Source organism: Eleutherodactylus coqui, chromosome 6, assembly GCF_035609145.1.
Source record: "Eleutherodactylus coqui strain aEleCoq1 chromosome 6, aEleCoq1.hap1, whole genome shotgun sequence".
NCBI classification, from domain to species: domain Eukaryota; kingdom Metazoa; phylum Chordata; class Amphibia; order Anura; family Eleutherodactylidae; genus Eleutherodactylus; species Eleutherodactylus coqui.
The window spans coordinates 35,865,711-35,887,875 of NC_089842.1; the positions used below are offsets into that span (position 1 = coordinate 35,865,711).

A 22,165-nucleotide genomic window follows, 5' to 3' on the forward strand; every position below is an offset into this window, starting at 1 on the left:
AATCCCCATGATTGCAGAATGAAAAGTTCTGCAGCTTTCTAAAATACTTTGTGATTAAAGAATATCCGCACTTTTAAAAAACTTTTGACAAGTTTGTGTGTCTCGCAACGCACAAACTGCACATGATTTCGGTGTCAAAGCGGCCTAAAGAAGGGGCTGCAGCGCCCACAGAGTGCCGTGCCCCTTCAGCTGGCTTCTCTCATGAGCCGAGCGGAGCCGTCAGGTAATGATGACAGCCAAATGGGCACAGCACGTGGGCGAGTGCTGCAGCCCCTTGTTTCAGATATCAGCAGGGGTCTCGGCACCCGAACCTCTACTGATGAAAACCTTTTGACATATCGCTCTGAAAGTTTTTTTTTTCCGTGCAGGTACTTTTTAAATTCTTATCCATTTAAAAATCTCTACTTACTGACAGTGAATGGAAATGTTGCAGGTTTCCATTCAGAGGCTGAAAATACTCCCTGACCTCGGTACGCTCACAAAGAGGTTTGGCCTCTTAAATTACAAGTTCAGGAAATTTTGCAGCAGTGAAACAAAGCAGCAGAAGTCTTGTAGTCTTATTACAATGTATCACTATTGGTAAGAGCTATCCGCCTAGACAATCAGAAGATCCGTGCTGCTCCTGTGGATCAGCTTGCCAAGGATTGTTTCGACTGGATACATTGCAGCAAACCCACAGCTAGAAAATCCCTATAGGGGCTTTTACCAACTAGCGTTTTTATTTCTTGCGCTGTGAGAGCAAGTGAAAACACTCGCCTCGCAGCGCAAGAAAAATGCTGCGATATCGCTCATTTTTTCCAATTAGGCCAGCGGCAGCAGCGCTAGCCCCATTTAAAACATAGTGGCAGCTATGGCAGAACTCTCCTTCATCCCCGCAGGGACCGCAGGGATGAAGGAATCGTCTGCTACAGCTGTCACATCCGTGGCAGAAGTCCAGCATGCTATCCCATTGCTTTCAATGGGGTCGGTGCTGCTGCTGCCGACCCCACTGAAAGCAGTGAGTTATAGGCAGCCCCCGCAGAATGATTTTTCGGGGAAGGGCTTGAAATATGAGCTCTTCCCTGAAAATCATTCCTAGCTGGTGAAAAAAATATAAAATTATATACTCACCTCTCCGTCGCGTCCTCCGGCTGGCTCCCCTGCACTGTTGTCAAGCTCTTTCAGCGGGCAGGGATTTAAACATCCCCACCTCCTGAAAGGGCTGTGCTGATTGGTTGAGCCTTTAGCCAATTACAGGCAGCGCTTATTTATTTATCGATGAATGGCTAAGCGCTGCCTGTAATTGGCTGAGTTCTCAGCCAATCAGCACAGCCCTTTCAGGAGGTGGGGATGTTTAAATCCCCACCTGCTGAAAGAGCTTGACAGCAGTGTAGGGGAGCCAGCCAGAGGACGCGCCTGAGCGGCGGAGAGGGGAGTATATAATTATTTTTTCACCACTTAGGGATGATTTTTCACGGAAGGGCTTATATTTCAAGCCCTTCCGTGAAAATCATGCTGCGGGGGTTGCCGACAACCCACTGCTGTCAATGGGGCCGGCAGCAGCAGCGCCGACTCCATTGAAAGCAATGGGATAGCATGCTGGACTTCTGCCACAGCTGTGGCACAAGTCAGCGATGTTCTCCCTATGTTTTGAATGGGACTAACTGCTGCCAATGGCCCCATTAAAAACACTAAGAGATATTGCAGATTGTTTCTCTGCGATGCAAAGCTTGAATGAAAAAAAAAAAAAAATCACAAATGAGTATAAAACCATTGAAAATGATTGGTTTCATTATCTTCGCTGTCACATCGCAGGGAAAATATCGCTAGTGGGTAAAAGCCCTAAGGCGAATATTCTGCAGAAAAAATCTGCACCATTTCCATGTGTAAGAAAATCCACAGCTACTGTTGCGATTTTGTTGTGTATTTTGCGACATATTATGGCCGTAGTTACATATGGGGCAGATTTGTGCAGATTTTCTGTGGGTTAAAAATTCAACGGATTTGTTGTGCATTTTGCTGCAGATTATCTCCATATTTTCTGCTATTGCTGTGGATTTCAGTCTCTCCATATGGCAGTAATGTGCTACTAAAATTGACATGCAGAGGGTTTAAATTCCACACCTCAGGTCACTTTCCTAATTGATTTAGTGCAAATTTGACAAATTTTACCTTAATTGTGATAGAACGGCCCAGAAAGTTATCTTAACCCATTAAAAAGCCGTTGTTCTCTTAGGTTAAAAGAACAAAACCCGTTGTGAGCAATTCAAAGTGTACGTAAACAACCCTGATCACACCGCACACCGTGATATCACATTGTGTTAGGAGTAAAGCCAAAGAAAAACGCATCTGTAGATGACATTTTGAAAATCTCATCCACATCGCTGTTACCGATTCGCTGTGCAGTAAATCCCTACAGAAAAACTGTCCTGTGTGAACATTGCCTAAGTGTTTTCTTAGGATGTGTTCACAAGTAATGGAATTGGTGCAGATCCACACCAAAATCCACCATGTGTGACCGCACCCATAACCCCTTTAGTGGCACGCCCAGAAAATCTCCGGGGCTTGCTGCACTGACCATGCAGTTAAACCCTGGAAGATTTCCGTGGACAGCTCTAGTGCTGAAATGTGCAGAGCACTGAGCTGTCAACTGAAATCTTACGGGGTTTTAAGTTGTATTGTTGACTCATTTCTAAAAACCTGCCATGTGAGGCATGACATGGTAATAATAAACCTGCCACTGAAGGGGTTAATGTGTTTGTAAGAGGATAACCGAGTTACACAGTAGATTTACAATGCAGTCCTATGTAAATTCCCATCTCGCCAATAAATACGGAGCTGGCCATAGAAAGGAGGTTTACCTCAATCGACCTATTAGTATCAGGACGCGTGTTTAATAAAAAAATATATAAAAAATTATAAAACACACTCTGGAAGAGATCTACAACAACGGGAAGAGTTTTCCACATTTACAGTAATGGGAGTGATTGTCAAAGTCTAGATTCTCATAAATGTGGCCCATTCCTAGAAACGTTCATCCCACCGCCGTCTACAGAACTTAGTAGGTTCTAGCTTAGAGCATCACTAATCTGGAGTGAGTATCGGGCTCTAGATTGTTTTATCATCTTAAACCTCTGAAACCGAGTTCATCAAGTCTATAGAAAATATATGTGTAGAGAAGTATCTACTAGTTAGAATTACACTATCCTACCAAAAGCAACAGGACGCCTGAGCAAGAAACAAAAGTAGTATTTATTTCCATATATTAATACTTAGTGGGGCTAATTTGGGGCCTAATGACATTGGATACTCTCCATGGCATACTTTATACTAACGTCCGATATGCTTCAGCTGGTATTTCCCTCCATTCACCCTGCAAATGTCTGGCGAGCTCTTTCAAAGATGATGCATCGCCCCGTCTACAATGGTGTAAGGAGTGTTGTCATTGGACAGTTGAGTAATGGAAGAACGTTCTATGAAGTGACAAATCGCACTACCTAATCTACTTAAACTTATGGTCTGGGGATGTTTTATGTGGCATGATCTTAGTCTGTTGGTTGTAGTGACAAGAACCATGAACACAGAGGTAGACCCTGACATTCTAGACAATAATGTGCCGCTGACAATGTGACGATACTCTGGGAATGGGCGGCCATACTTCCAACAAGACAACGAGCCTTGTCACAGATCCAACTTACATTAGTTTGAGAATATGGATGTTTTATGATTGGACTGACCAGCGCAGAGTCCCGACCTGAACATCTTTAGAACTTACTTGAACATTGGGTAGGGAAATATAAGAGAACTCACCAGACACTTGCAAGATGAATGGAGGGAAATACCAGATGAACTGTATCAGTTATTAGTAGATAGTATGCCATGGTGAGTATCAGATGTCATTAGGGCCAAAAGAGGTTCACCAAGTGTTACCATATGGAAATAAATACTACTTTTGATTCTTGCTCAGGTGTTTTCTTATAGTTGTATTGTACATGTACAAGAAAACCAACAGCATACTTTTTCACCTAAACAAAGGCTAGGCAGTCATTCTGCTTCCTGAGCCTTCTAAACAGACTGGTTCTAAGATACAAAATTGCCAATAAAGAAGGGTGTAGAAGGTCTGGCCCTTAAAATCGGGGTTACTCGTTCTTCCATCTGGTATACCCCTCAACTACAGCCAGGGACAAGAGGAAGGGAACAAAGTATTAGCAGCGAGCTTGGTCAGGTAATGGCAACACAAAACAAACTACAAAGTAAAAGGAAAAGAATAAAATATGCTTTGTTTTCCTTTTGTAGAAGAAAATAAAAGACAAAAAATGAGTGAAAATTGGGTGATGGTCCGGTCACGCTTCCTTAGCACTCCTTTGTCTGACAACCCATGAAAAGGACAAGTTCTCACATTTACCCACCTCACCTACTGCAGAGCCAGGGCAAAAAAAACTCAGGGTGTATGGCTAAATTCAGTATGAGATATTCATGTTTTCAAAATGGTAGTGGCTGTTTTATATTATATTTATGATATTTTATGACATTTTGGATATTCATGATATATAAAGTGCCATTCAGGGAGTAGAGAACAGGTTTTCCCTCTTTGCCCTTCCCCTATTAGCGTGCTCCATGCCTCTGATTGGCACGGCCAATTAACCATGGAACAGGAAGGGCTCCTGACGGCGGCGCTTGCTATTTTGCCCCGTAATTGCCACCTTAAAGAGTCATTTGGATGTGCAAATGTGTCCATTACTTCAACTTTGATGGCATTTGTCACCGAGGACACGTTCCCTTTACCAGAACTACAGGACAAAATCAATGAGAGCATCGTCCATTATAGTCATTGACCATTCTATTAACTAGTCATATGTCTAGTATGCAATGTAAGAGGTCTCTAGGCTTCGAGAGGAATGGTCATAGGGGAAGATTTGGGTGCTCCAGTTGCTGGTCCCATAGTACATTCATACTTCTTCTATGGACCCAGCTATTTTACTGTCTTGTGACTGCAGTAAAGTGAGGGAAATCGGAAAAAAACAAAACATTCATATACTGAATGTGGGGTTAAATGTTAAGAACTTGTCCTTTCCCACCAAATCCTCGCACAACCTCACCAACCTTCCCACTAAAATGAACCAAGGGGACCGGTCATAAAACGGGTCGTGCCCATCGCTGAAGAGATCAGATCCTTCCTCATTCCCCACATCTGAGCCGGTGTCGTCCACAAATGGCTCATCATCGAAATCTTCCATCTGGTCCTGCTGCTCGTCTGCCAGTTCGGTGATGTCGGAGTCGGCTGTCGAAAAGGTGGGGGATGGGGTGCGGTCTGCCAGCCGCTCGTTGACGCAGCCGTGGAATATGGGAGAACTAAACATTTGCAATGGAACATTTGTTATCATAACCCAAAGGCACAGGAGGAAAGGAGGAGGGCGGCGGGTATTAGAACTCCATAGACCACCGGTAAAACAAAGCATAAATCAACATGGCAGGGGAGCAAGACCAGGGGGAGAGGGGATCAGCAAAGAGAGCAAATAAGGGACAAGCAAGGTGCAAAAAAAAAATTAAATAAATTAAATATGGGGGATTGTGTGCAAGAAACGCACAGTAGACTTGTTCATTAGAAAAAAAAAAAAAAAACTTTAAAAACAACTTTATTCAGATGTGCAAAAAAGTAGCAAGAGCTGATAGTTGTACAATGAGGACACCAAGAGCCAGGGCGGGTATAAGTGGTAAACAGTGGTGCTGCCCATGACAAAAACAAGTATTGTGTATGTGGCTAGGACATGACCAGCCGTCATATGTATCACCACCGTAATTTTCTGTACGCCGGGACCCACCAGAAGAAAATGATATTATAAATGAAGATGTGAACAATTACTTTAACATATTATTTCTGATTTAGAGCCAATTGCCGGGCTCAGCTTTCAAGTTCAGGTGTAGCCTGGCAATTAGCGCTAAAATCGCATCACTGGCGCCCATGTAATAGCGCCTTATAGCCATAGCAAAGACCAGCTGATCAGCAGAGATTCAGCTCCCATGACCCTTAACAAAAATGTATCTGGCGACACAGGGCTGGCCCAAGTGAGCAACCATAAGTTGAGGCTCAGAGGAGGTCCGTAGCGGTTAGGATGTCCTAACACCCTTATGCACTAGAAGTCCTATTTTCTTCTGGTACATCTCCTTTACAAAACAATGGTAGCCATACGGTGCGTAAAATGATTTACTGCAATCGTCTAATTTCAGTTCCTTTATAGATTTTATGTCCCCGCACACTAGAAGATCTGTATGTATGGTCTTGTGTAGCAGAGTCTGCATACAGAGCAAATACCCTGCAGTAAGGTCACTGACACATCAATCATCCCAAAAGTAACAAAACAAGGATTAATACAATGTCAAAGAGAAAAAACGCAGTCCTCGCTATGACATCATCACGTATGAACAGCGGCAGCCTGGTGAACCACCCTATAAAACAAGGTTGACAAGTTCAATAGTACGAAGCTTAGATGGGAAGATGAACCTACCTGCCGACCAGCTTGAACCAGTGGAATCGATCGTAGAAGGGGTCACCGCCACTTAGTACCGAGTCAGGTTCATCCTGGACGTTTGATGCCATTTCTCCTGCTCGGTCGTACATCTCTCGCATTTGCTCCAGACGCAACCTATGTGAAAGGTGTAAGAAATGAAACGTTAGAAACACCAACAAGTGGGATTGGAACCGCTGATTAAAGTTATTTCTATGATCGAATGCTGAAGAAACAGTCCTGCCGCCAAACCACGTCCATTTACACTGCCACGGTGGCATCATTTACCTGCAAACTCATGCAGCGATTGACCACCGTGGGTGCATGCGGTTTGGTAGTACGTGGCCAGCAGACGGTGCGTCCTCGGCCTAAATGTATTCTGCAAAATGTTTAAGTTCTCCGTTTGCTGTAAGTGAATGAAGGCAATCATGAATGTTTATGTTTGTAGACTGGTGGTGTTCGCAGGTGTGCGGCCGGCTTGTTAAGAGCATCGTCAGCCCCGTATTCTAATGCGCTGTACTACTTCTGTGATCACATGATCGCGTTTACTCACAGAAAGCAAAATGAGATTGTACTAAGGCCTCATGCACACAGGAGTTTTGCTGCATAATCCGCAGTGGGTGTCCACCTCCGGGTTCTGGAGCGATAACCCCCCATAGCATGCTATGGAAAAAGGATTCTTCATGCACATGAGCCGAAACCAACTGCAGTTTCCGCTTGCGGATGAGAAATCACAGCATGCCCTTATTTTCCTGCGGTTCCCACACGGACGGCTTCCATTGAAGTCTATGGAAGCCGTCCAACCCATCCACAATTGACATTGCAGACGGGTCACGGATTTCACGGGAAAAGCAGGAGTTTGAAAACAAAAACTAAATTGTACTGCGCATGTCCGACGGCGAGCTCTGCGAACCATCTGCAGTACAAAAAAGCTCTAGATATGCCAGGTACGCGTGGATGCTGGCCGGGCACAAGGTCGGCTCCCACATGCAGAATCTGACCCGCCTGTGTGCATGCGGCCTAAATGTGTGGCACTTAGGCTGACTGCACACAGGCAAGCGTGACATTGGGCCCAGAAACTCTGTCTGATGTCACTCTGGGCAGCGCATGAGAGGCGATTTTCAGGCAAAAACGTCTCGCATCACTTCTGTGAAATTTGATCAGCGTTGCATGTTCTATTTTTGGACGTTTTCAGCCCTGTGTTGCCCATTGAAATAAATGGGCAGCGGTTTCAGTGCTGCCGAAAACAGGGCACAACTTGGTACCGCGCTTTTGGCAACGCTAAACGCCCTAGCTACACTGCTGGAGTTAAATAAAAAAAAATAATAATTCAATACTCACATTGCAGGTGATGTCGCTGTCCCTGGCGGCACTCTCTGGACTGGTCAGCCTTCAGAGGAACTTTTGCTGGTAACGGAGATTCTAAATCCAGTGAGATATTGCCCTGATTGGCTGAGTCGGCTGATTGACAGCTGGCTGAGCCAATCAGAGCCAGCGCTGGATGCGTCCAATCCCAGACATTCATTGAATGGCTGTGATTGGACGCATCCAGTGCTGGCTCCGATTGGCTCAGCCGGCTGTCACTCAGCCAACCACAGCAATCTGCCGACTTCACAAGGTGCCGACCTTGGCGCTGGGGACGGCGGCTTCACCTGCTACGGGAGTATTGATTTACTCTGAAAACGCAGCCAAAATGTTGGCATAACGCATGTCAGTGCAGCTGAAACCAGGCGGAATCTGCAGTAAGCGCAACATTGAAAAACGCTGCGTTTCTGCAAATGCTTGTGTGAGGGAGGCCTTAGACTGCATGAACATCGCATGGCGTGTGATGTTTTTAAAAGGTCCCATTGAAAACAATGGGTGAGGCGCTCCAAGGGAACACAGAAAAATAGAACGTGCTGCAATTTTTTTTCCCCGTAGCAAAAAAAACCCTCACTCAAGTCCATTCAAAAGGATTTCATATGCGTGCGAGTTTTGTGCGTCTTGCACATAATTAACAATTGTGCGTTTCCCTAAGCGGGTTCTCAGCCGAGCAAAAGACAACGAAAGTTGGCTGATCAAGACGTGTCGATCAGCGCTCGTTACATCAGGCCATTCGCCCAGCGTAAAAGGACCGTTACTCTCCCGCTGTGGATTTGCCCATCGAAACATTACAGAGTACAATGCCCCGTGGATAAGACGTGAACATCTTGAATCCATACGCTGCAGATTTTTTCACAAGGAATTTGTTCGGCATTGCACATTTTTACATTTTTTTGCTGTGGACTTTCACCGTGGATTTCCCTCCTTTCAATGTAGACCGCGAAATCCATACATTCGTGGTGAAATGTGCCAGCAAATTTTTCCACCTTGTGTTGATGGACCCCTATGGTAACATGTGCATTCAGTGGAGATATGCATATCATTAGCTGGAAAAAAACCAAAATTTTTCTAAATCTGGACCGTATTATAAGAATTGTGGTAGCTTGCCTGAGCTTTTCCAGTGACCAGTAGTGCGTAGCGCCATTTTTCAAGTCCTGCACTTCTACAGCCACCACTGTACGAGGAAAGGGTTGATCTTCAGCTATTTTCTCAGAGTCGGGAGGAAGTAGCTCGGGCGGAAGAGGAGAGTACAGGGTGTCTGTCAGCAGCACAAACTGGAATTGCACCTAACGAGAAGACAGGATATAAAATGGTTACAGAACAGAACCAGACTAGATCATTGGCTTGAAACTTGTGGCTCTGCAGCTGCTGGGAGACTATAACACGCTGCATATCCTACCAGCCAAAGTGCTGCATGGAAGAAAAAGCACCATCCTCAGGGCTTAGACACAGGAGCGTAAATCGGCCGCCGGTTTCACGTCCGGCCGATGTACGCTACCACCTGAGCTGTCTTTCCCCTTCCCTTGTGTCAAAACCAAATCTAAGCCCTGGCTGCAGAAAAAAAAAAGCCATATACATCACCTTAGAAACGCTCTCCACCGCCACTTCTCCCTGGGTGCCGACACAGTTTCTCTTCTTCATCTTCTGGCCGGAGTTTGAAAAATCCCTGCTTCCTGGAAGCGCTGGCTGTGATTGGCTAAGCGTCAGCCAATCTCAGCCAGCGCTTCAAGGAGGCAGGGATTTTTCAATCCCTGGCCAGAAGATAAAGAAGAGAAACAGCGCCGAGACCCGTGGAGAAACGGCGGCGCCCCGAACAGTGCGGTAGAGGTAATGCATACTTTAATTTTTTTTCCTTTAGTTGCAGCTTATTTTCGGGGTAGGGCTTATATTTCAAGATTAACCCAAAAATCATTGCATGTGATGCTACAAAATCGCGGTATTGCCGCAAGACGACACAACGATATCGCTGTGATTTTCTCCTGCCGATACCATCTCACCCGTGTAAATTAGTTTTCCTGCATTTTTTTGTGACATATAGGGATATCTTTTTAATATATTTTTCCCTGTTTTTTTTCCAGCTTTTAGTTTGATTGGGGATAAAAAGCTAAAAAAATTATTTTGGGAATAGTATGGGAAGGTTCCTCCTTTTGTTTCAGACGTTTTGATATAGAATATGTATGGTTTCAGATTACATGGCGCATACGGCAATGTTTTTGGTTGGAGTCGGCTTTGGGTTATTTCCTTTTTATGTGTATATTTTTATTTTCTGTCTTTTTTTTTTTTACTTATTTATGTAATTTCTTTTACCATCTATGTCCCCTTTGACATCATATAAGACCTCTGGGGGACAGTCGCATTTTTTTTTTTTATTTGACACTTTTCCACTGTAGCTAGGGCATCCATAGGAGCCCCAGTTACAGGGAGAAACATCCCCTGAAGTGACAAAAGTCACTGGCAGAGCTGATCGAAGTCTGCTAGGACCCTGCAGCTCTGCTGTGCCAGGAAACGTGACCGCCGGGTCACGTAGTGGAAGTTAACCTTCCACTTCTTAGTACATAGCGCTCATTGAACACTTTGTACTAAGGAAAAAAAAAGCAGAAGTGGCTGAAAACCACTCCTGCCTTCTCCTCCAGGTTATCAGCTGTGACTAACAGCTGACAACCCGACCTGCTTCTGATTGATTGCAGATCAGGGCCTTTAATCCCGCGTTGTATTTTTACTATCGTCTGGGATTAAAGCATTAATGGGTTGAAGGGTGAAATCTGCTGCAGATCTGAACCAAAATACGTGACCAAATAGGCAGCAAATGAATAACGTGTGGACACACCCTTATAGAATTTTCTTAGCACCACACAGGTCACCGCATAGTTTTTAGCATTCAGGTCCCTTCTGGTCTTTAATTCTCTGCTTCTCCTACCTCCCTGATGTATGCAAGTGCATAATGAAATTAGTAAAGATCAGATGAGCTCCTCACCTTCTTTTTCAGCTCCACACTGATGGCGTTGGCTTCTTTTAGGTATACAGCATTTCCCCAGAGCAGGTCCCGTAGAGATGTAAACTGATGGTGCTTCCACTTCTTAAATGCCCACTGGGCTAGTTCAAATTCATGCTGTGTCCACGGAACTGTAAAAAGTTAAATGTTCCAGGTTACAGCCATCCTTACAAGCGCTTAAAATGTATGGCATGCACAATGCTGCTACCCAGAAGCTGTGACAGCCGGCCAATGAGTGGTTGTCCCAACTGTCACCCTATCAAATAACAGATTCATTGATTTTTGCGTGAACCCAGCACACGAACGGTTAACTCATTTTAGTGCGTTTCAAATAATTTCAGAAGGCATCTTTAAGGAGGCTCTGTCAGCTACTTTGGGCCTTATGAGCTAAGCTTAGAGGCTCAGAGTAGCTGACCCGCTGAGTCCAGGGATGTAAGTTTTATACTTACCTTCCCCACTGTTCCCCTGATGTCAGCACTCAAACCCGCCACTGCATGCAGTGAAGCATGCGAAGCGTTCTTCCCCTTCCATTACGCTTGCCTATGTAGTGCGCACGATACATTCAGCAGCTGGTTCGAGTGTAGACAAGTCGGGGGAGGCCAGTATGCGGCCTCTTTCACACAGGCGATGGCGATATCGCTGCGAGAAAAAAAAAATCACTGCAGTTCGTCATGGCGATATCGCGATTGTGTGGCGCTACAAAGTCGGGCGACTTTGTAGCACCCTTTTGCCAGTATTTTCAAGGAGGGGATGAGAGGAGCTTGAAATATAAGCCCTACCCTGAAAATAAGCCCTAGCTGCATTGAATGGCTATGATTATTTCTCGAGCGCCGCAGTTCAGCCAAATCACTGCAGTGCTTGATGAACCAATCAGAGCCAGTGCTTCATGCAGGCAAGATTGATGAACCCCCTGACCAGGAAGCGTCGGCTGAAAACTACAAGCAAGTGCGGCGGAACTGCTGGAAGAACAGTGCGGCAGAGCGGACAGCGCCTGTTAGGTAATGTATTGTTTTTTAATGCAGTTAGGGCTTATTTTAGGGACAAACAATAGGAGTTCTTACTGTAAAAGTTGCATTGCACTTCACAAAAACCACATTTTTATGCGATGCAACAAAAAGGAAGGTTTCATAGGGAAACATGGGCTGCAAAAAAATTGCAAATCATGGCAATATTCAGAATTCTGCGATTTTTTTTTCTCTCGCAATGTAGCAGCCTACAAAACATCGCAACCGTGAGGGAACCCATTGGAAACCACGGGCTTCACAAACATGTGATTTGTAGCGATGTCGCATCGATTTTATCACCCGTGTGAAAGCAGCCTAAAACGTAAATCTTCAGATTCAGGAGGTAAGCTACAGAAGTGTGGGACCACAGGTTTAGCTTCTAGGGCTCAAAGTAACCGATTCCCTTTAACTGGGTGAAAGCTCTATTAGCTCTGATACAAAAAAAAAACTCCAAACCCCCTCACACTGCCATAGAGCTCAGTGCTAAAGTTATGGCTGCCTACAGCCACCACTAGGGGGAGCTTTCCACATACAGTTTTATGCAACTTCCATTGGATAATACAGGCATCTAGTTAGTGGCTATAGGCTTCCAGCCTGCTTCGCGATCTTCTCCTATTGATTTCAATGGGGCCAAGTACTACCTGAGGTAATAAATCTATATCCTCATCCGAGGATATTAGATACCATAAAAGTTAGGAGTGAGAGGTAATAGTTGTTGGCCCGAATTATTCTATTTTGTGTAATTACATTAAGGGTTAATTTTCTTTTCACAAGGTCCTGTGTGACCTTCTTGACATGTTTATTTTATCTGAAAAATTTCTCCATAAAACTGATTGATCAATAATGGGGTTAACAGCGAGGATTTGTGTTCTCTCTGAATGCAGCAGCCCAGCAAACAGCAGAGCAGCGAAGTTCTAAGGCAGACATTGCTGCAGGACTCTGGCTGTCACTCACAGCCAGCTCCCACTGCGGATGGCACGCCTTTAGCTTCTGAACTCACATCATCTCCATGTAGCAAATATACGCCATTTTGCCGGAATCGCACCCCATCCATGGCGTACATCATGGGACGGGAAGGTGTTAATGCAATTGGGGACCTATGGATGTTCTTGAGTTAGGGATCTGGATTTGACAGTAACTTCTGCACCTCCTGTGCAGAGGCAGTCAATGTTTGATGGCTGGAAGTCCAACTCTTTGGACTCTAGCCGATCAGCAAATTGAAGGGTCTGCAAGGCTCCAGCAAGACATTCCTTCATTCTTTAAGAACACACAGCACCATACATACAGATGGCTGTGCCTGGTACAACAGCTCAGTCCCAGTCCCTCCAATGGGCTGTAGAGGTGGTGGGACAATGCCGTGCCACCCACTCTGTTGTCCTGCCAGACTGAAGACACCAAAGACTCTTACCCTCCTCCTCTTCTTCATCCTCTTCTTCGGTGGTCTCAGCCGTCAGTGACCGGGTCTCCACTTGCTTCTGAAGGGCCAGCAGTTTGCTTTCATAATCCTATGGATGGAGAGACAGGTCGTATAGGAGAGGTGGGAAAGAAGATGTGTGTTGGGAATAGAGGCTGAGTGAAGGGTGACAACGCTGTAGAATATGTAAAGTAGCAGGAAATATATATAAATGGGAGAGAAGATAAGAATCAAGAAAATTCTAATTTCTGGGTAAACAGAATGAACTTTCATAAGCCAAACACCGTGTATACCATGTCCTCACTAGGAAGGACGCAGAGGAGACAGGGCACGGAGAGGTTAATGCCTTTATCCTGTAAGCCCTTATGTCATAGTACTGAAGAGTTCAAAGCAGTGCTGATGCTGATCTAACACGAGGAATCAGCCAGGGATTAGGATACTTGTGGTGTCCCATAAACACCCGCTATCTATATAGAGAGGGTCCAATTATTTACAACTACAAGCCAATATGTTTCAGATGGACTGTAAATGTAAAGCCGTGCCCTGGGTCCTGTAAAGAGGCACCGGAGCCCCGCAAACTCCTCATCCCAGACCCAAAGGCATTATGTGCAGCAGTACGGTGCCTTTACAAGGCAGTGCAGTCTGCTGATGCCAGGAGAGATCACCATTTGAGTTCACAGAACTTTAGAGGCAAGCTGTAGTTTGTATTGCAAACATGTTTGTACATATGATTCTTTAATCACTTTTTATTCAAGTTTTATACAGTTCTGACCTTTACAGTGCGCACCATGTGGGATAAATAACATAACTTAGACTGGTTGAGCTTTTTCGGACACAATGGCAAAAATGTTTGTTTAGTCTGTATTGTGTAAAAATAGGAAAAGGCTTTTATTTTTAGAAACCTTTATGTGACAATTTTAGTCCGCTTATGAAAGACTTGAAATTGCAATTGTTTGACTGCTTTATTGTATTTTTAAGGTCCACCCATTAAAGGGACTATAGCATCACCATTTTCTTTATTAATTAAAACTAGATAGAGATGTGTATTCTATTTTTCAAATCTTTATTTTCTGATTGTAGAATTGTTTATTCTGTTGTCTATACAGGACTATTGGGGCTGCCATCTTATCGGGGCTGCATTTAACAGCAATTTAGGCCATTTAGAAGATATGCTTTACAGCAGCTTCATGGGCCATTCACACAATGAACTGAAAGAGATATGCTTTACAGCAGCTTCATTTACACAATGAACAGGAAGAGATATACTTTACAGCAGGTTCATGGGCCATTCACACAATGAAGGGGAAGAGTTATACTTTACAGCAGCTTCATTTACACAATGAACAGGAAGAGATATACTTTACAGCAGCTTCACCGGCCATTCACACAATGGACAGGAAGAGCTGTACTTTACAGCAGCTTCATGGGCCATTCACACAATGAACTGAAAGAGATATGCTTTACAACAGCCTCATGGGCCATTCACACAATAGAGGAAGAGTTATACCATATATACTCGAATATTAGCCGACCCAAGTATAAGTCGAGTTAATAAGTTTTACCAGAAAAAAAAATGGTAAAGCTTATTGACTCAAGTATAAGCCGAGCTATACTCGAGTATATACTAGGTAAAGAAAAAATGCAATATTCACCTACCAGCCGGCATCTGTGTCCCCGGTGGTGCGGCAAACTGCTTGAGAATTCTCCCTGCTGCCATCTCCCTGCTCGGCTTTGAATTACCCTGCCGTCAGTGCTGTGTAAGTAAGCGCTGTGATTGGAGCCGACGCTCGATAAACCAATCACAGCCATTCAGTGATTGGCTGGCCCTTGATCCAATCACAGCGCTTACCTACACAGCACTGACGGCGGGGGAATTCAAAGCTGAGCAGGGAGATGACAGTGAGGAGAAACAGCTTGCCGCACCACCGGGGGGACCATTGCGCCAGGGATACAGACCCAGGCTTGGGAGGTGAGTATTGCAGGTTTTTTTTTGTTTTTTTTTACCTCACTCGAGTGTAAGCCGAAGGGGGCTTTTTCAGCATAAAAAATGTACTGAAAAACTAGGCTTATACTCGAGTATATATGGCGCTTTACAGCAGCTTCACAGGTCAATCACACAATGGACAGGTAGGGACCTATTGACGTATATGGGAGTCTGTTCTAGGCTTGCTCTGTGGTCTGTGCAGATAGTCACAGCTTATACCTATTGTGAATGGTGAATGCTGTGCCATCTATATATAGGGGTTACCTTTCAGTGTAATCTGGCCTGTGACATTAGTGAGATGACGCTGCAAAGCTCTGTCTACAGAAAAGGTAACATCAGCCTATTGTTAGGCTCTGTGCTCAATGGGAAAACTGCAGGATTTAATGATCAATTTCAAAAACCTACATTGTAAATGAAAATTTAAAAAAATTTAAAAAATATGTTTAAAACAAAACTGTGATTTATATAGTAGGATTTTTTTTTCTGATGACACATACCTTTTAAGGCATGCCACAGGAAGGGCTTAACAGGGTTAAATATCATAAGCACCTCTCAAAGCCTTCACTGGGCCAAGGGCTACCATGGCAATCATCGGCAGCCACGATCATATCACAGGCGGGCCCGATGGGGAGAGGGCACCTTTTTTGGCTGATGGTACAGGTAAGCTGTCATTACCTAGTTCCAATCACGGCTGTTTGAATCGGATGTCCGATGTCTCAAGCAGCAGCTGGTTATGCAGCGGGCTTGACTCCAGAGTCCGCTTGGCACCCAACCTGCACCGCTGTGACGTATATCACAGAGGATGAACGGGTTTAAGGGGTTTCAAACAATAAGAGCAAAATATAAAAGAAAAAAAAAATTCTTAGCAGGTAATCGATTAAAACAAAAAGCAATACTTACCGGTCAAATACCTCCCCCTATCCGGTCCAGCGTTGGAGCCCCGATTCCAGAAGCTGCAGCACTTCTGTGGTGATCCTGAGGGATGTGACTGCTGAAGCCAGTGATTGGCTGCACTGCATGAGGGAGGGACATCTAACCTCCAAGTAGCTGCAGTTATTTTATTTAGACTCATTCCCTGCCTAGAATTTTTTTTTATTAACTCTCGAAAATCCCCTTCAATGCAATATTCCAGTGGAAGATGAATTGTTTTCATGCACGTTCTGTACAGCCTGATATAGGTCATTCAGTTTGCACTGTGGATGCAGAAGACAACTAGCACAAGATTTTTTTTTCTTTTTGCATGTTGCAAGTTACAAATTATGAAAAATTTGACGAGAAAGAAAAAAAAAAAATTGATGGTGCAAATTCCCCTGCAGGTTGGTCTAAAAACAATATCAAATGACTGCATGACCTTGGAGGCCACATTTTACTGCGCATTTGTGGACCTGATACAAAAAGCTAACAGCTGGTTCAGGTGGTACCGATAATACCATGTGTCCGAAGAGTTATGGAGAGGAACTACAGGCAGCATACGGTTTATTCATTCTTCGGTTACTGTATGGGATATTACACTGAGGCTGGATTAACAAAGGCAATTTTCCTCTGCAAGTTCTATCTGATTCTAAGATGTACATAACTTGCATGGGGGGAAAAAAAAAAAACATTCATTTTTTTCCCACAAGCAATTTTTTCTTGGACTAATAGTCAGAGTAAGAAAAAAATCGTTGCATGTCCTATTTTTTTTAATGCCATTCTCCTGCAAGAAATCGCCCATTGTTTTCTAATGAAGTGTGAAAGAAAAAAAAAAAAAATTGTATCCCAATTGCATGCAAATACGATGCATTTTTAAAAGCCTGTTACTATGGTGACCGAGTGAAAAGAAGAACCAGGAAGTGCAAAGCAGAGAAATGTAGAAAAAAATGCATGGAAAATGCAAGATATAGATTTTGCAGACAGAACAAAGAAAAGTCCTACATTAAAGTTTATGCTTTGTACAGGATACTGACAGCAGGAACATCAGTAGTTGATCCACGAAGGTCTGCCACCCGGGATTCCTGCAGTCAACTGTTCACCAGGCCGATGTGCACAGAGCGGATTTCTGCAGGAAGCAGACAGCTTCATTGTCACTGCAGTGGTGAGGCTTAGTATTACATGCAAAGTTCCAACTGAAGTGAATAGAAACGCTGCATGTAATACCAAGCCTGGCCACTGCAGCGTGAATGCAGCTGTCTGCAGAAATCGGCTCAGTGCATGAATGCAGCAGCCCAGCAAACAGTTGTGCAGCGGGGTTCTAAGGCAGCAGACCCCCATCAATCTACTGTTCATAGCCTATCCTAAAAATAGGATTTCAAATAGTTTCCAATAGGAAACCCCCTTTAAGTTATTCTAACTTTCTTTATTTTTTCACAACAAATGGTAAATCTGCCATCTTTGTAATGCATCTTCATTAGGTTTTTGTTATTTTCACTTATTTTTCTGTTGACAGTTTTATAGTAATTTAGAAACTAAAAATGGGAAACTGTCAGCAGGTAGGCTAACTTGCCACAACATTATGCAGCAATAAGCTTCATTAATTAACACATGGTCACCCAATTAATCTGAATAATGAACAATGTCAATCTGCTACACTTGCACTGTACATTCATTTGATCAGGGCACAGTGTGTTGGGGGGGGGGGGGGGGAATGTAATGGTGCAAATCTGATCAACACCCAACTTAAAAAACATAAATGTTTTACAGGCCATTTTTTTCCCCAAAAAGTGGCTGAATTTTTTAAATTTAGCCCACAAAAAAACCTGAAAAGTAATGATCCCATTTGGGAACATTGGCATATAAAAGGTTAAGTACTCAAAACTAGAAATAGACATATAATGGTTTTCAGGTAACAATTCATTTCTTTTCAACAGCAAACAGAAAAACAAGAAAGAATTCTGTAGAAACACCACAAATGTGCAGATGGTTGTATCTGTAGGCTAAAGAGACAACGTTAATTAAAGGAAGGGCTTTAGTTGAGTACGCTTGCTTGAGACAAGGACATGTATTCTCATGTCAGGCACTAGATGGCAACGTGGAGCCACATTAGTGGAGAGGAGGGTTGGAAAAAGTATGTTTGGGGATGAAATAATGATTGTAGAGCCTGTATACAGTACTGTGTAAAGGAGTTAGGCAGGCGTGCAAAAACACAGCAAAGACTTATTTTTTATTGTTTCTCAGAAATAGAAGGCGTCTACAGCAGGACAACAAACCCAAAATATAGTATGTCATTAAGAACCATCTTCAAAGTAAAGAAGAATAAGGAGTCCTGGAAGTGATGATTTGGGCCCCCAGAGCCCTGATCTCACATCATCCAGTCTGTCTGGGATTACATGACGAGACAGAAGGATTGGGACAAGCTGACATCCACAGAGGATCTGTGCTTAGTTCTCCAAGATGTCTGGAGCAACCTCCCTGCTGAGCTCCTTCAAAAACTGTGTGCAAGTGTGCTTAGAAGCACTGATGCTGTTATGGAGGCAAAGGGCCGTCACACCAAATATTGATTTCATTTACATTTCCCTTATGTTCATTAATTTTGCTAACTGACCCCCCAAAAAATTTCTATTTTTGAAAGCATTCTTAAGGCCCCCTGTCCACGGCCGAGGTGGACTACCACCAGCGATATTCCGCTGCAGGGGAGGAGGAGGGAGAGACGACAGGCTCACCACAGAGAATCGCGGCAATCACAGCATGCCGCGATTTGAATCCCGTGAGCGGAGAATCGCTAGGATTCTCCGCTCGTGGACACCGATGCAGCGCTTTCCATAGCAGCACTATGGAAAGCTAGTCGGAGTATGTTCTGCGGGCAATATATCACCCGCAGATCATTGCCCGCGGACAGGCAGCCTTACTTTGCAGCATTTTTCCGCACCTGCCTAAAACCTTTACACAGTACTGTATAACGTATACCACGATGTAGCAAAGCTGAAATCATCATTCAACTCTTTACAGAAGCACTATAACACAAAGTTAAGATGTGCATTTGCATGGCTGGCCTTAGCTATGTGCAACCTCTGCAGTTGCACATAGCGCCAACAACCCACTTAGGTCTGTCTGGCAAGATGTTGTTCTTCCTTTGTGGCAACGTCATGTGGAGCTACATAAATCGTCCTACTCCTGGCTCTATCTCCTCCCCTATGATGTTCCAAAAACACAGCAGTCACCCATCAGTGCCCCTGCAACACAATCACTCAGTTCTAATGCTGTATTTTTGTTAGGATCTTGGTTCTGGTGCTGTTATTTTATAATGAGCTAGGTTCTGGTACTGTATTTATGTACGGAGCTTGGTGTACATTATTCACTGAGCAGTTCTGATGTGGGTATATTGCCATCTTGCTGCATTCTGCACAAGCATAATACAGGCAGACTCTCCTATTGGTGGGTGCAATATACAAGTGCTGCCACCTTGGCTTACGAGTTTAATCTGTTCTGTGACAGAGCTCCCAAGCCAAAACACTTGTATCTCAAATCAATGTAACCCATTGAAATAAATTGGAACGCCATTAATGCATTCAGGACCTCCCCAAAAATAAGCCCTAACTACACTATAGTACAGTTCACATAAGAAAAAAAAAAAAAAAAAAAAAGCCTTCCGCTGGCATTCCGGTCCTTGCTATGGTCTGTGACGCTGCTGCAGGCTGCCACGTCCTGCCTTCAGGAAGCTAAGGCTCCGATTGCTTAATCTAGTGCCGGGGCAGGCAATGAAAACCGGCGCTGGGTTAACCAATCACAACCATTCAATGATGTCATTGAATGGCTGTGATTGGTTAATCCAGCGCCGGCTTCCATTGGTTGACGCGGCGCTGGATTAACCAACCAGAGCATTAGCTTGCTGGAGGCAGGGTATTCAAGCCCCGCTTCCAGGAAGGAATGCTCTGTCGGCGTGGAGGAGGACACAGCAGGCGCATCGCAGACCATCGTAAGGACCGCAACGCCAGCGGTAGGGCGAGTGTTAGACCCCCACGAGCCTCCGCTGGCGAGCAGGCTTGTAACCCGAGTTTTTGCTTTTAAATCAGAGCAAAAATTCGGGAGAGAGCCTGCTCGCAAGTCAAGAAGCTCGCAAGCTGAGGCACTCGTAAACCAAGGTCCCACTGTATGCAGTTTTTTTTGTATGAGAGGGTGGCATCCAGCCTAAAGCTCGCAGCACTATGGATCTGCACAAAGTCCTATGTGATAACATAACATGAACTGCGCTAGGTACCAATCTCGGAATGTAAAGAACTGCCACATGTGCATAATAAGCAAATACACTGATTGACATATCGATCTTAAAAGGGGTCGTCCGGGACTCTTACAATTGATTAGCTATCCCTAGGAAAGGTCATCAATAGTTGATCGGCAGTGATCCACTGCTCAGGATCCTCACCGATCAGCTGTTCACTAGGCCTTCTGTCACTGCAGGTGGTGCTGGAAGCTGAGCAGCTCTGTCAACATTGCAGTTGCCCAGATTGGTACTCCAGGAGCAGTTCTCATAGAGTTCAATGCCATCCATCTGGAAGCCATCAGTAGTGCAAGGATCTGAAATCCAGTAATGCAATATATTGCAGTCTGAAAGATGTAAAGACACTGAACCAGCAGGGGTTTGCAAGAAAATCAGACGTCCAACAGGAAATCAGCAACATTTATAATGCAGCTCTAGATTTTGAAGTCTTCTAGAATGTTCGGGTTTTCCATCAAAGCTTCACTCTAAACAAAAGTTCAGAGGCGCCGGAATAGTAGCCCCCCGGGGGATATATATGTAGGCAGCCCATGATGGGGTTAACGGGGAGACCAGGGTTAATAGAAGTGCAAGGAGGGGGGGGGGGGGGGGGGGGGAGTAGAAGGGGAGGTTAGAGAGAAAGTGCGGGAACAGCGGTAGGCGGAGCATCCTTAGGCGGCAACGGGGGAAGAAGAAGCAGAAGAGGAGAAGACGGAGGCCACAAGGAAGTCCCGCTCATCGGCCTTTACGTTAGTAGACAGGGGTCAGGTTTAGTTAGTGGAAAGGGTTGCAGAGGTTATCGCGACATTGTCATAGCGGCGTTTGGGGGGGGGGGGGGGGAGGAGTTCTTGGAGCCAGCTGATATGCAGGGTGGGGGGGAGAGAAACAGGGGGGCTGATGGCTACCTCTCCCCCCCCCCTTTTGGTATAGTGTGTGGTCAGCCTGTCGCCTCGCGACTCTGTCAGGCCGTAGTCCCTGCGGAAAAGTGTGGGCTAGCCTAGGAACGGCTAGCGGGTCTCTGAGTCCGGAGGAGGGCGACTAGGGGCAACCGGGTGTGTGTTGCCCCCCGAGTCGGCTGTCTTGCGACGGGAGGGTTTTAGCGGGAAGGATTTCGGTCTCCCGAGTCGGATAGAGGGAGAGCGGCGGGAGGCAGGACGGAAATCCTTTCCCTGTTGGTGAGGCGACAGAGGGGGTTGGAGGCTCCAGGGACTTCCCCCTTTCAGTGGGCAGTTTTTATTTTGATTTTTTTTTACCAAATTGTTAATAGAATTTTAATAAACGGGCGCTGTGGCCAAAATGATTCCAAGCTAGAAGTTGCAGCGTTTTAATTGGGAAAAGGGAGAGGTTGGATTAGGTCACAGAGGTCACATCCGGTATACCCGCGTCATGTTCCTCATGGTAATACCATCTTTGGGATTCTAGCGTTTGTTTTTTTTTTTAAAGGAACAGCAAACATTATACACTAATGTCTAGAGCAGGAACCGAGGCAGCGCAGGCCTGACTGTCATGGCCCACTTCATCAGGTCCTCTATTAGCCTAGGTTCACACAGGGCAGATTTGCCGTGGTTCTGCCGCAGCAGATCCGCCCGCGGCCGCTAATCTCGGGATTAGCCAGCCATGTGGACGAGGTTTCTCAGAAAACTCGTCCACACGGGACGGCTAATCCGCTGCGGTAAATCCGGCTGAAACCGCGGTTGCGGCCGCCGCAGCCGTGGTTTCAAAAGAAGCAGCATGTCTGTTTACTTTTGTTTTTT

General features: G+C 44.9%; 1 protein-coding gene across 7 annotated transcripts in view; it reads right to left on the reverse strand.

The window, feature by feature from the left end:
• The window catches only part of KIF1B (kinesin family member 1B), a 177,897-nt gene that overhangs the window by 35,684 nt on the left and 120,048 nt on the right, over positions 1 to 22,165 (reverse strand). For 4 of the 7 annotated variants that reach the window (XM_066606575.1, XM_066606573.1, XM_066606574.1 and 1 more), the window contains 5 exons: positions 13,252 to 13,348; positions 10,822 to 10,970; positions 8,955 to 9,133; positions 6,486 to 6,623; positions 5,083 to 5,331 (listed from right to left, as the gene is read on the reverse strand). In XM_066606575.1, coding sequence (XP_066462672.1) covers positions 5,083 to 5,331; positions 6,486 to 6,623; positions 8,955 to 9,133; positions 10,822 to 10,970; positions 13,252 to 13,348 — 812 coding nt within the window. The remainder of the gene's footprint in view (positions 1 to 5,082; positions 5,332 to 6,485; positions 6,624 to 8,954; positions 9,134 to 10,821; positions 10,971 to 13,251; positions 13,349 to 22,165) is intronic. The other 3 variants (XM_066606579.1, XM_066606578.1, XM_066606577.1) reach the window with 1 other exon arrangement.